The sequence below is a fragment of the Marmota marmota genome, unplaced genomic scaffold (assembly GCF_001458135.2).
Source record: "Marmota marmota marmota unplaced genomic scaffold, marMar, whole genome shotgun sequence".
Lineage (NCBI taxonomy): Eukaryota > Metazoa > Chordata > Mammalia > Rodentia > Sciuridae > Marmota > Marmota marmota.
The window spans coordinates 7,063,063-7,077,326 of NW_026000068.1; the positions used below are offsets into that span (position 1 = coordinate 7,063,063).

Sequence of the window (14,264 nt, forward strand, 5' to 3'; positions counted from 1 at the left end):
GCCACAGACACACCTCTCATCTACACCAGGAACCTTGCCTTGGACAGTGCATTGGAAGGAAAAGGGGACGGGAGGCATCAGAAGGCTCGTCCTCAGACCTTGCCTCTCCTTGCTTGAAACTCACCCTAAGGGAAGCGCATCCTCCCCTGAAATTCTGAGTTACCTGCCCATCCTGTAGCACCTGTTTGAGAAGCCAAACCCCATGCCCGGCAGTGTGGATGTTCATTCAAGTCCAGACATGGCAGAGGGGCAGAGCCTCCCAGCCACCAGCTGGTCAGCATTGGTTAGAGGAATCTCATGGTTCTACCCAGGAAGCAGCTGAGACACAGCAAATGGGTGAGAGTCCAGGATGAGTGAAGTCGAGAGGGTCTCTGGCGAGTCCAGGAAGCTCTCCTCTGGGTTGCTGCACCCCAAACCCTATCTTGCCATCCCGTTCCACACAACACCCCAGTTCTTCCTGATCACATATAAAATGAGCCTTGGTTCTCTATCCACCCATGACATCGTCTTTGCTGAGGTTTTGGTTCCAATTTCCTTTTTTTTTTTTTTTTTTGATTTCTGTTTTTAAAGTAGGAATCACGGGTGTTGTGTCCCTAAAGTTTTGATGTATGTTTATTTTTGAAGGAAAGGCAACCCAGAATAAAACTCATAAATCCTGCTTGATTTCTCTCTGATTTTCAATATATTGCTCTGCTTGAAATCTGGTGTTAAATGTTTTGTTTTGGTTTTTTTTCCTTTGTTTCTCAAATCTTCTCCAAATTTGTTGGACTCGATTTAGCCAGTAATTAGTACTATTTCATGTTTAGAAAAGAGATCGTTAGAAGCCTATTGATTGAGATTTTCTTGTTGAGTAATGTCTGTCTTTTTTTAAATTCCTGGGTGAGCTTAATAATTTTGAATCACATTTTATTTTTCTCAGATTTTGGGGGGCCTTATTCACAGACTCAGGCAGCTGCAGAGTATTCTGAGAACACCAGACATTTATCCATTTGTTGTCATTTTTCCATGTAGTGCTTTCTTTATTTACCTTTCGAATTTAAAAATTTAACCTGGCTATGCCTAGTATTTATTTATTTATTTATCTATTTATCTATCTATTTATTTATTTATTATTTAGGTACCAGGGATTAAAATCACAGACACTTAACCACTGCACCATATCCCCAATCTTTTTTATTATTATCATTATTTATTTTAAGACAAAGTCTCACTAAGTTGTTTAGGGCCTTGCTAAGTTGTCTGGGTCTGGCCTTGAACTTGTGATCCTCCTGCCTCAGCCTCCTGGGCTGCTAGGATTACAGGCATGTGCCACCATGCCCAGGTAGTGTTTTTTTATTCTTAATCAATATTGCTCAAATGTGGAGTGTATTGATATCTTCAGATTCATGTCTTCCATTTTTTTTTTTTTCAGGAATTTTTCTTACTGATGTTTTCAGGGACAACTTACCATGGAGTTCTCTGGTTCAAAGACACCAGTGGCTATATTGTTGCCTTGTCTTCCTGAGTGCTTTGTATCTAGACTCTATCTTATCTTTGCATTTGTCCCTGCATCCCCAACCGTTGCAAACATTTACTGTTACTAATTAACCTTTAGCTTTGCTTCTGTTCACATAAAGCTTCAAATGTCATCATTACCTAGGCAATAGAATAGACTCATTTTGCTCTTTACTTTGTCTCTGTGAGAACCTCTTTTCATCTCATTTGCATCATTCATTATTTCAATGTTACTTATTTTATTAATATTCTCTCCTTTTATTAAGGCAAAGTAAATTTGTAGCAAATGTACTTTTGTTCCTACTTTCAACTATTCTGTTTGATTTACTTTTCTGTAGCCTGAAAGAGACTGCTCATGCTGTCTTCATTCTACTGTTTTTTCTGAAATTTTTATAAATACTTCACTGCAGGGTGCAATCCACCTTGGGGTGGGGGACAAGAAGGACACACAGGTGATAAACTCATTTCAGGATCCAGTTCAGATCAATCAGGTAAAGGCACTGTGCCTATGTGGACCGTTCCCTTTTGCACCATCTATTACTTGCTAATTTTCGATGTGAATTTCACAAGTTCAGAAAAAAAAAAAAAACATTGAAAAGTGTGTGCGTGTGTGTGTGTGTGTGTGTGTGCGTGCGTGCACGCCCCTGCCTTCTTCCCTTCTTATATTTCTTCCCTCCTTCCTTCTTCATTTCCTTCTTTCTTTTTCCTGCGCTAGAGATGGAACCCAGGGCCTTATGCATGCCAGAGCTCTTCCACTGAGCTATGCCCCCAGCCCTTTTTATTTTTTGAGATGGATGTTGTTAAGTTGCCCATTATTCCTGAATTGTGACCCTCTTGACTTGGTCTCCCAATTGTATGGTTTACAGGCATATGTGCATGTGCTCAGCATTTTAATGTAAAATTTATGAGCAATCCTCTAATTAAGACAAATATTTTATAATAAATGATTCAGTAAGTCACAAGGATGGATCACATTCCTTTAAAACTATCTTTATTGACGTGTAATATGCATACGAAAAAATCCACCCATTGATCTGCAGCGCATTCTGAGTTGTGCAATCATTGTCACAATCTAAGGATAGGACATTTCAAGGTTATAGTCAGTTGAAGGTTAATTGAATCATTAACTTAATAATGATTACTTGATTAAAAATAAATTAAAATTAAGTAATTTAGACACACTAGAACTGAGGCTCAATGAAAATAAAAGTGTTACATGAACTATATGAAAATAAAAGTGCTCTATGATACCAGAGGAGGAGAGTAGGAACTATGTGAGTCTGAATGTACTTCCCGGAAGGAAGCATGAAATAGTCTTGGCTGTGGCCATGGGCAGAGACCAGCCAAGACCATACAGGAGGACAGGCGATAAGTGAGGCAGCGAAGGACCATCTTGGAGGCAGGAGAAGAGCCACAGGAGATGTGTTCTGTAGCCAGCTAAGGAGAGACTGGTGAACCCCGCTCTCATTCTGTCCTTATAGAGGAGCTCAGAAAGTGTGTGCACTTAGCCTCATCACTTAGAGAACCCCAGTCAGAAATATCCTGATGGAGTTAGACTCAGCATTTGCCCTCCTGCTTTAACTGAGAAGACTTTCAAAGAAATAACTTTCGAACTCTCAGCACAGTCTCGCCTGGCTGGGTTGCCAAGGGCAGAGACATGGATCAGTGAGACATGGAGCTGAACATGTCTAGGAAAGGCAGCAGGACTTGGGGGGCCACAAAGAACTACAGTGGCAACATTCTGTCTCCCTTTGATCTTTAGATGCTGCTCACAAACAAGATAACCCACTCCCCAGATGGCTACCAGCAGGTGCATTCATTCATGTAAAGTCAAAGTGGGAGAATACACTCTTGGCACTTGTCACCCAACCTGGATTCCCAAGGTGAAACCGATGGCACGCTGTGTCTAACATGGGACCAATTAGTTCCATTTCACCTTTCTAAGTCATGAGTGGAGGAACTGGGTGATGAGGGTAGAGGCCTTATGATGGCACTGGTGCCCTTATGAGAAGACGCACAAAGAGAAGGTCCCTGTTCTCCTGTGAGGGCACAACAAGCAGTAGCCGTGCCAAGCCAGCCAGAGGTCCTGACCAGGAAACTTCCCAGCAGCCACCATCATGCTGGCCTCCAGAACACTGAGAATCAACTCTGTTGTCTAAGCCACCGTGACCACGGTGTTCTGTTACAACCAGCAACCAGGGCCCGCTACGGCACCCATCAGAATTAAAGTGTTTCATCAGAATTCACCCGAGCTAACTTTAAATCAGCAACAGCATTTGCACCCACAGACAGGGAACAGGTCAGAAGGCTGGGGTGGAGACCCCAGGCTGCTCTGAGCTGACCAGCTTAGGTATTCTGCAGCCGGACCCCAGCCCCAGCCCCAGCACACCGCAGCCCAGCCATGGATGAAGGCCTCCACTGCCTCCAGAATCCATGGAGGTGATCCTGCTCTCCATGGCATTAACCTGAAGATATATGCTAAAAAACTAGGGACACTTTTGGAAATGTCCTGTCATTCATACCAGAAATCTACCACGTTAGGCACCCTGCCTGTGTCACATTAAAAATTAAAATGACAGAAAAAGGATACACAATCCCTGTCTGCAGCCTGGTGAACAAGACAAACAATACACTACTCATTCCTTTCCTTTCCATAATACAAAAATAATCAAAAGTCCCCTCTTTGGCCTCCCATCTCCTCTAGAGACCTCCTCATTCTCTCCCCATCACCAAGCCACTTCTGCAGAGAGCTCTTCCTAGTAGCAATCTCAACTGACTTCTTCTCTTCCCCCTTCCTCCCCACTCCTTCCTCAAGTGGCCCCTACAGGCAGCAGGCGCCTCTATCCAACCGCCCAGGGCCAGGCAGAGGTCACGTCTGTCCTCTTCTGTCGTGACCCCTCAGTGGCCCTGCCCACAGTTGACAGTCCCTGCATCTGCAGGGTTCTCTGTTTCCTCCTGGCTGCAGGGCTGGCTGCTCCTCCCCAGTACTCATGGAAATGCCACCTCCGGGCCGAGGCAGGGTCTGAGAGCCAGGCGGGGGCCTCTGGGGCTCTCACCACCACCTCACTAATTCCACCACAGCAGCTCCTCAGCGCCTCACTGGTGACGTGCTTCACCCACTGCCCCGTGGCCGCCTGACTGCCCCTCAGAATGCGAGCTGAGAGCAGGACAGAGCCTGTCTCTTTACACTCCACTCCTCAGCATGACAGTGAACTCCACAGACAGTGAAAGTTCAATAAACCCCAGTGATATAATGAATAAAATAAAACAGCTGATAAATATATAATTAGAAAGTGAGATGTCCTCTCAAAATAAGACATAGTCCTCATAACAACAGGAAGAGAGGTAATCGTGCTTTGTGAGAAAATGCCAGTTAATATGGACAGGGGGAAAAGAGTGGGGCGGAGCGGGGGCAGAGCCCACTACGAGGTTGCTGTATCTGGGGGGCACGAAGACAGAGCTGAGACCTGGTCCTGGGGCTGGGCTGGGCTGGGCTGGAGCTGTCCTGCAGAATGGACTTGGATGAAGCATGCCCTCTGCACTCTGGTTACTGACAAATCTGAGCAGCACTAGCAGTTTTTTGTAATTTCATAAGCACTGTCACCTACGTTTGCTGTAAAATATTGTGCTACTTATTTAAAAAAAAATTATTCTTCGAATGCTTGTATGTGGCTTCCACAGGAAGAGTTTGCTATGAGCACTGCTTCTGAGACCAGCAGAAATCGCCACAGCAACCCCGGGGGAGCTTTTCACCAAGCGATATTCTCTAACAAAGTGTTCTGCTGAGTTAAACCGTCCGACTAAGGACGGCCTTGCCCAGAAGGGTCCCGCCTAGTGAATAGTTGGGGAACAACAGTTAAGAAAGGAGGCGTTCTCTTGCCCATTAAAGTATGACTAACACAGGACAAAAAGAGAGCGAAATGAAGACTCCCAGGGGCATGACCAGGATAAGCGAGCACCATGGACGGATGAGGCTGGTTTTTATCTTCAGGCACAGATAAGCTGGTTAGCAGGTGACGGAGACAGACCCCAAATGTCAAGCTGAAATGAATATCCACTTTTGTAAGTCCTGGGGATCCAGCCCTGGACACTATACCATGAGCTACCAGGGCTTGCTAAGTTGCCCAGGTGGCTTTGAACTTTTAGTCCCCCTGCCTCAGCTTCTTGAAGCAGAGACAACAGACCCATGCCACCATGTCCAGCTGAATATTTTTAATTTAAAACATCAAATAGAACATGACAGAAAACAGCTCAGAGGAGGACAGAGCTCCTACCTGTGGCCAGGTAGAGGATGTGGACGAGGGTGTCTCTGCCCTGCACCACATCGACGACCACGTGGGAGAAGCGGCTATTGTCCTCCATGAAGGTGGGCACTGTGGTCACTGGCTGCACCACTTCATGCATCAGAATGAACTTCTGAGCATCCTGCAGGTTCCTCTCCGTCAGGTTCACATACAGGCCCTGGTCCACAGTGCCACACTGCAAGGAAAGACAGTACACGTTACATAACCAGTCATCTGGACACAGCTGATGTGGCCACTCCAGCCCAGCTGACTTGGAACCTGAATCAGCCTGACCACACAAAGAGGTGTGCTTCTCCATCTCCCCTGACGTCCTTGTGCCTAGAGTCCATCTCAGTACAGACTGGAACTCATCATATTTAAAGAATCTCTCAACTCCATTATGAACAGAGAGATCCTAAGTTACAAAACAGAGTGGTATTTGTCACCAACTTTAATATGAACACCAGATGCACAGACACTCATCGGCTGTTGAGTTCTTGGAAGCTCCCTGGCTAACACATACTATTATAACTATCTGATAAAGCAGGTACCCAGGTGGAAAATGCAACAATCAGGAACATCATGTTGATTTATTAGTTTTCTATTGTAGCAGTAGGTTTATAACAAACGTTGGTTCCTTGACAACTGCGCCACTTGTGTCTGTAAGCAGTGCACTGTCATTCACATGGGCTATGAAAACACTGTGCTGGTCTGGATGTTTTATGCTTGTGTTCCCAGATAGAGGAAATAAAAACTTTGGTTCGAATCTAGGAATCTGAGAAATAAAATGGTAGATTTGCAATAGGAGGATTTGCAATAAATGGGATGAGGAAAGGAGGAAGGGGAATGAAAAGAAAGTGGGAAGGGAGAAAGACAAAGGCAGGAGGAAGGAAGGATCAGTTTACAGAGCGGAGAAATACTATGAAACCGAATCTGGGAGAATTCAATTCAGACCTGTGCTGGGGGGAGGCTGCATGTGCTACGTGTGACAGTTTCAGGCCGGGACAGGGTACAAAGCGGGGAAGGAAAGGAAGCATAGCATTCCCATAGCAGAGCACGGAATCAGAAAATCACCACCGACCTTTAAATTCTGGAACAAATAGTGAATTATCCTCAGCAGAACTTCACATAAGTAGGTTTGATGGAAATGAATTCGGGGGTCCATGCTGCCTGAAACTACCATTTATAATACACCATTTCTAATGCCTGGCTTTATAACAGGTCAGAGGTGCAAGAGAACAGGATGGAATTGCTTTTTTAAAGTAGATGGTATTTTTGTAGCATTTGATAAAATGTCTCACGTGCAATAAAATGATAGGCCAATTGCACAGAGAATCTCAGAGGTAAATGGATTTTGTGCATCTACTCCCATGCTTAATTTAATACCACACGGTTGCAGGGCACCTGGGTATCACAGGAAGAGACTGTGGGAGTCAAGGAGAGGGCCCAGGCTCCAAAGGATGACCGCAGTGTTTCAAGTGGGCTGTCATTCTCCCTACATGTGGCCTCGGGGTGGACCCTTCTCCTCATCCTCTAACGCTTTATCTGTAAAGTGACCAGGAAAGTAGGGACTCTGCTCACTTCCTAAGGCTGATGTGAGAACAACTGAGATAACCAGCAGAAACACTTGTCCATGAAAATCCTTGGAAATGCCAAAGAGCAGGACGATGTGCCTGGCCTGGAGAGGTCACTCAACTCCACCAATGCTAAGTGTCCTCAAGTGGGACAGCAGTCCCATGGCCCATGGAGATGTCATGGCTTGAGGGAAGTGAATAAATGAAGGGACAAGGAATCAGCACATGGATACACAAGTAGCTGTTTCTGGGGGATGGAGAGAGGCTGTGCTGGAGATTCTACATTATGATAGGATTTAATAACAACACATGAAACACAGGGACATCGCTATTAGCCAGGGTTTTCTAAAACTATGGAGAGTTTCCAGGGGCTTGGTCAGAGGCCCATGCACGTGGGCTCTAGCTCTTAGGACACCTCTTTCTCAAACTGATGGCAAAACTTCAGACACAGGTAGCTACTGCAGCCCTGTGAGGTCTGCACATAGTGACTGCTTGGTGTTTATGGTGTTTTCAAAAACTGGCATCCTAAAAACCAGAAGGCATAAACTAAAAACTGCTCTAGAGGACCCTGGAGAGGGGGAGACTCACGAGAGTAATGAGGCCTGGGGCTGCCTGGCAGGGTTGCTGGAACTCTTCTTTATTCTTGAGACCCATATCTCAATTAAGTCATCTGCCCGCTCTGTCAAGAATGGCTTCTGAAACATTCTCAACTACTTCTTGGCTTATTCTACCAGCCTATAATAAATATCCCACCCAAGGATTCTGTTTCCAATATTTTGAAAACTACTCAAATGTATATATTTATTGGATCACAAACAAACTACTGAGCTTTCTAAGGGCTATAAATTCTCTAGCTGTGCCTTATACGGTGGTCTCCCCAGTGTCTGTTGGACCTTGTGTGATGCCCGGAGTATACCGTGCAAGAATAAAACAATAAGAATAGAAAAAACATAGCTTTTGCCCTCATGTGGTTGAAATCCACAACAGCCCACCATGCCAACACCTACCTCTTCAAGCAAGTAACCCTGCCAATTTTTAAAACAATAACAAATATTTGCACTTCTGTGTATTTTTATTTTTCAAGGACAACTCATGAATCCCAGTCCTAGCTCCCCAGCACTTGGTGGTCAACCCCACAGTCACCAGCCTCATCCTGACTACTGAATTTCCACGGTACCTTCATCCATCCCACTGCCAGCCTGCGTGGTACCTTAAGTGGTCCCAAAGGATACAACTGAATTTTACTTTTGTTCTCTTAAGAAGTCTCCTCATCTTTCTGCTTTCAAGGGCTGATCTATCCATGTTAGTTGTATCATTTCCAATTGGTGGTGATCAAAACTGTGTGGAAGATTCTGGACCCTTCTACCCTTCTTTTACTATACCACTGGGTCTGCACAGTGTTGTTTTAGTGGCTGATTATTTTCACATGGAGACTTTGAATTTGGATGACCTTGGGACTGTATCCTCCAATGAGGCAGACAGTTAAAGAACACCAAGGGTAGCCTCTAGATTGCAACTGAGAAAGATAATCAATAGCTTTTGTTGTCTTATTAATGTTTCCAATTGAGATTTCTATACTAAATTTTGAAATATTATATACTGGCCCTCCCAAACCATTTCTCTTCCTCAACCTGCTATGCTAATTGGCTACTTCTGTTATGTAAGTGCTATATAAAATTCCAAATGTCAGCAGAAAAACAAGTATAAAAAATCTACCCACTTCACCCTGTTGGTTACTGCAAACATTAGGACTTTTATACATAGCTGATGGAGTGAGCCTTAGTGTAAAACTAATTCCCCCCTCTGTGGAAGTCCAGAGGGCTTTGTGGAGGGTGTCAGTGTGCCTAGGCCAGGGTAGCTCTCAGATACAGTAACAAGAACAAAGCACTTACTGGTGCTAGGGGTTACACAGAGAGTCATCATAATCTGTAACTTCTGTTCCCTGCAAGTTTCATTTACTTAGTTTTTATTCTTTATTTTTTTGCCGTGCTGGGAATTGAACCCATGTCCAAGGCTAGGTGAGTTCTCAACCACTGAGCTACAGCCCCAGACCCTCCCTGGGAGTTTTAAGTTCTACCCAAAGAAGACAAGCTCAGCTAAGCAGGTTTCCTTCCTGAAATGCCTACACCTCTCTGCATGCTCCATTCACTGCAGGGCCAACTCCCTTCCTGTGAATGAGAGCAAGCCTGCCACCCGTGACACTAGCACTATAAAACCAGGCACGGGTGGCCTGAGGAAATGAGGGCACCTGTGGTGTGCTACAAATATATCCAAATGAAAGGCTGAAAGTTATCCATTGCCTGGAGGTGGTACAAGGTTACAAAAATTATTATCTTTGCTAATTTTCAACCTTCAGGATTTTATAAAAGAATGGTGTATTTTCTCTTCTGTAGAAAAGGAATAATGAAGTATATATTTACCCAACATATGAGGCCAGAAGGCAGCAAATAGATTGTCCCTAAGAGTCACCTTTACAAATATATTTTACAGTAAATAACATACATTAATTGATATTACTGAAGTTTATTCCTAAAATATTCCTATGCATTTGTATCCCTCCTTTCCAATTTTCTTGGTGAAAATATAAAAAAGAAGATGCTAAAGAATTTGTCCAAGGAAAGCAGTAAAAGGTAAAGATGACATGTAAATTAGTCATCTTATTTCCAATTCCATATTCTTTCAAAAGTTTAAAACACAACACAGACACAAAAACTCAAAATAATTATAATCAAGTGATTCTTGCAAAATACTAGTAAAGTCTAAAATGACTGAACCTTTTCATCATCCTAGTTTTCTAAGGAGCCAAAAGGTTCATGTTTTATTAGTGATGTTACAGTCATTTAATTGGAATAGGTGAGACTTTGCAACTGAGAATGGTTGGGATTCCAAATCAGCAGTGGTCGTGGTAGGTCATCTAGCCCGGGGCTTCACCTCCTGCCCTTTGTGTGGAGAAGTATCACCCAGCAGGGCACAGCTGCCAGTATGCAGCCTGAGGTCCCTGGAGGAGCCAGCACAGCGGGCAGAACTTGGTGGTGCTACAACTCAGACCCACAGTGACAGTGATGATGATCACAGGAGAACCGTTGGCAGTAAAGAGGTCTTCAAGGGATCCTGCAAGTAGGAACTAAACCTCTAGGCTTTGCTATCTGTGGGGCAGGACCTCGAAGGAAGTGATTAACGTTCAATGAGGTCATGAGGGAGGACCTCTAACCTGATAGAACGGGTGGCCTTATAAAAAAGGAAGAGAAACCAAATATGTCTCTCCCTTCATAGGGGGACCAACGAGAAGATGGACACTTTCAAGAAAGGGAAACCAGCCCTCACCAGACAGTTACCCTGTCTCCACTGAATCTTGGACTGCTAGCCTCCAGAACTAGGAGAAAATTAAAGGCTCTTTCTCAAGCCCCCGATCTGTGGTATTTTATTACAGCAGCCCAAGCAAACTAACAGACCTGCTGACTGAGCAAACCTCATAAATCACCTCATCTCTTTGGGTCTCAGCTTCTTCTGATCACTGGGAGACGGCCGGACTGACAAAGCCCTTGCAGCTGGACATCCTGGAATGTTGTGACTGAAAGATGAATGCCCTTCAGCTCTGCTTCTCTCCTCCCAGCTGCCACAAGCTTGTTCTGCCTTCCCCAACAGGAAATCTCGCCATATTTGCCAATTAGAGCTCTGTTTGTGTGTCTCCATCACTCTGTGCCCTGGGCCCTATTCATCAGACGCCATTCATCAGGGATCAGAGATTCGGGGACACAGAGTCCATCATCGTTAGCACTAATTGGAGCCCAGGCTCCTAACACCCTACAGGATGCTGGCCTTTTTCAGTTCAGCATCAGGCCACTCAGCTGACAAAAGGCCCTTTTTTTGGCCCAGGCGCCACCGTTGACAAAGGCTCATTGGCATTAGCAAAGCCGAGCGTGGGACTGCCCTTGAATGGACAGGGAGATTGCAGCCGCCCTGTGTGCGCACCAAGGATGACGTTGCCCCAGCCTGTCTGCACGAGGTTTCTGTATTCTTCACGGGACATGCCCAGAGTGGCCCTCTGCCCCTGGAATTACCTGGAAGTTGGGGTTGGGGTTGGGATACGGCAGCCAGGCCGAGCGGGAGTTCTCCTGGTACTTGAAGGGCCCGTTGAAGGCCTGGGAGATGGCGCTGAGGTTGAAGACGCACACAGCTGAGGCCGCAATGCTGTTCCTGCAAAGCCAAGGGAGAAAACAAAGACAGTCAGAGAGCCCAGCAGTGACCGCTGCCCTCCACCAGCCACGGAGAAGCAGTAGTGACGAGGAGGCAGCATCAGACGCGGGAAGACCAGTTCCCTAAACCTCCCCAAGACCAAGTCAGAGCAGTGAGTGGGGCTTCCCTGGGATTTCTCTTTGAGCAAAAAATCATCTAGGTATTGAAACAAGACTCTTTACCAGATATGACACGTGTGATCCTGCCAGCTGGATTAATTCATTCAGCCAGAAGGGACAACAAGGGATCCTTAAGGGCTGTGTGTTTTGCCTTTCAAATTCTGGAAGAATGTGGCCATCGCCTGTGGTGGCTGCAGGCTCCCATCACTCCCGTGGGCCCCTCCCCCACTCACCACTTTAGCTGGCAGTGGGTGGAGACCTTTTCTTCTAAATCCCCTGGTATTTTTGTTTATTTGTCATCCTTTAGAAATAATAAACTGGAAGTGTTTTGCAAAGAATGCCTGACAGACCCTTCATATTCTTTTTTTTTTAATTTAGAAAGGATTGTAAATTCGAAGGGTCAGAGAGAAAAATCTACCACGGCACTGCCATATGAAATCTTAAAGCCTTAGCATTCAGGCTCTGCAGAGAAAGTCGTAAATGGGAGGATTTAGAAGGTCCCGGTCCTTTGACTAAGCATGGAAACAGCTCAATATTTTTGGTTAAATTTGCATGTTAAGCTCAGCTCTGGTTTTCAGAGGGGAAGTGGAAAGAGAAAGAGGAATGTGAACTTATTTTCCATATTAATGTTCGGGATCAATATCTTGCCTACCTATAGCCACTGTTTGGTCACATCAAAGGCAAAGTCCCAGAAACTCCAAGACCAAGATTCCTGCCGTATATTTGTTTATTGACAGACCCTGGACAGGTGCTAGTGCTTCCTGTGGGATTTACTCCTGCCAGGCCAGGTGGTCTTTATCAGGTAAGAGGGATTCAGACAAGGACACTGAGGCAGTCATAGTGAGGACATGACAATAGGCCACAGTCTGGGGAGCGGATGACACTCGAACCCCTGCGGTCTGGCTCCGGAGACCTAGCCGGGTGGGTATTTGTGTTTATTTGTCATCCTTTAGAAATGAGACCAGGAAGGGGATGGGGCTGTCACTATTTAGAATATCACCCTGAGCCTTCTGCTAACCACTGACAAGGACCACGGGGTTTCTGGAAGAGTCCACAAATCCTGAGAACAACCCCACTTTCCAGATGGATAAACAGCAGCACAGAGGGCACATCACGGCCAGCCCTCAGCACAGGCTACAGCATTAGGATTGCACTTTGCATGGGTCCCTGAGTTCACGCCATGATCCCACTGCCACACTACCTTCCTTACCCTCTCCCTATTAGAACCACACCTGGGATCACTCCTTCTCCCACTCTGAATGGGGCTGGCCTGGGCTCTGGTATCAGCCCAGAGCCTCCCCTGGATGTCCCAGTAGCTGCTGGTCAGTGTCACTCACTGTGTTGGGAGGACATTTCTTCCCAACTCCTGGCAAGGAGAAAGCATCAGTGGTGCAGTGTCCCCCTGCCCCTTGCACTTCACTTGCTGTGCTCTGTGGGTGGGCAGACCTGCAGAAGCACATGTCCACCTTCTCCAGGGTCTCCTGGCAGCAGGAGGCCAGCCCAGGGGTAGACTCCAGTGACCTTGTGAATGTATCTGCTTAAAGCTGGGCTCAGTATCAGTAAGTCCATCTGGTTAAGATTCCTGCAGCTGTTTGCTCCAACCTGGCTTCTCTCAGTAATCAAGGTAATCATTTGTCCTCATTTAATGCTGTTTATTTCTTGTTTGTGCCCCAAATGGATTAAAATGGCAGAAGACTCACTTAAGTGAGCCCATAAATGGGGGAACTTGAAGTTTTCTTCTATTTCACCATTACCGAAAGTTACTGGTAGAAAAGTGAAGTAAAAAAAAAATAATCCTTCTAGTTCTTATTCTTCTTAGAAGGGAAAAAAAAAATAAAACTTTTTTCCTAGCAGCACCAGCTTTACTGTCTAGATATCATTGTGCACTAAACTACGCTCTGTCCTATTCTCTACGCTACATACAGCTAGAATGCTGGGCCTTCATTTATAGATATCCAGAATAAGAGGTAACACCTTTAAAAATTCTATTGCAGTAGCAAACTGGTTCCTGCAGCTCAACTCTTAACCAAGTAGTTTAGGAAAATCTCACAGTCCTAGAGACAGAAATGAGCCAGAATAGGTCCTTCCCCGCTGTCCCCATTCTCCCAGGTGAGAAACCCTGAAAAGTGTGGAGGCAAACTGCAACTTCAAGCTACCGATCTAGCCTGTAATTTGGAGATGGGAAATTGCCAGCTACCTGAACCTCATTTTCTTTCAGTTAAGCCAGACTTCTCACAAAAGCACTCATCTGTTGGAAGGGTCAAATCAAGGCTGAGCCATAAAGGAAGGACAGGTGGGATACATCGTGGGATTAGAGATGGACGTATCAGAAAGAATCAGTGGGAATAGATTCCAGAGAGAAAGAGGAGGTAGGCACATGTTGAGTGACTTCTGTCATGGCTGCAATAAAGCACAGAGAACCTCACCTACAGTAATCTGAAACATTTCTGTGCCTCTCTGAATGGACTATTCACTACCTTGGAAAAGTTCAGGCAGAGGACTTTTGTAACTTTTGAAATTGGTGTTTTTGTTGTGGTCATTTTTTTTTTTTTTTTTTT

At 45.2% G+C, this 14,264-nt stretch overlaps 1 protein-coding gene across 6 annotated transcripts in view; it reads right to left on the reverse strand.

Annotated features, from left to right (window-relative positions):
* Sema5a (semaphorin 5A) overlaps positions 1–14,264 on the reverse strand; it is a 447,885-nt gene that overhangs the window by 121,025 nt on the left and 312,596 nt on the right. For all 6 annotated transcript variants that reach the window (XM_048813988.1, XM_048813984.1, XM_048813985.1 and 3 more), the window contains 2 exons: positions 11,413–11,548; positions 5,769–5,973 (listed from right to left, as the gene is read on the reverse strand). In XM_048813988.1, the coding sequence (XP_048669945.1) occupies positions 5,769–5,973; positions 11,413–11,548 (341 nt within the window). The remainder of the gene's footprint in view (positions 1–5,768; positions 5,974–11,412; positions 11,549–14,264) is intronic.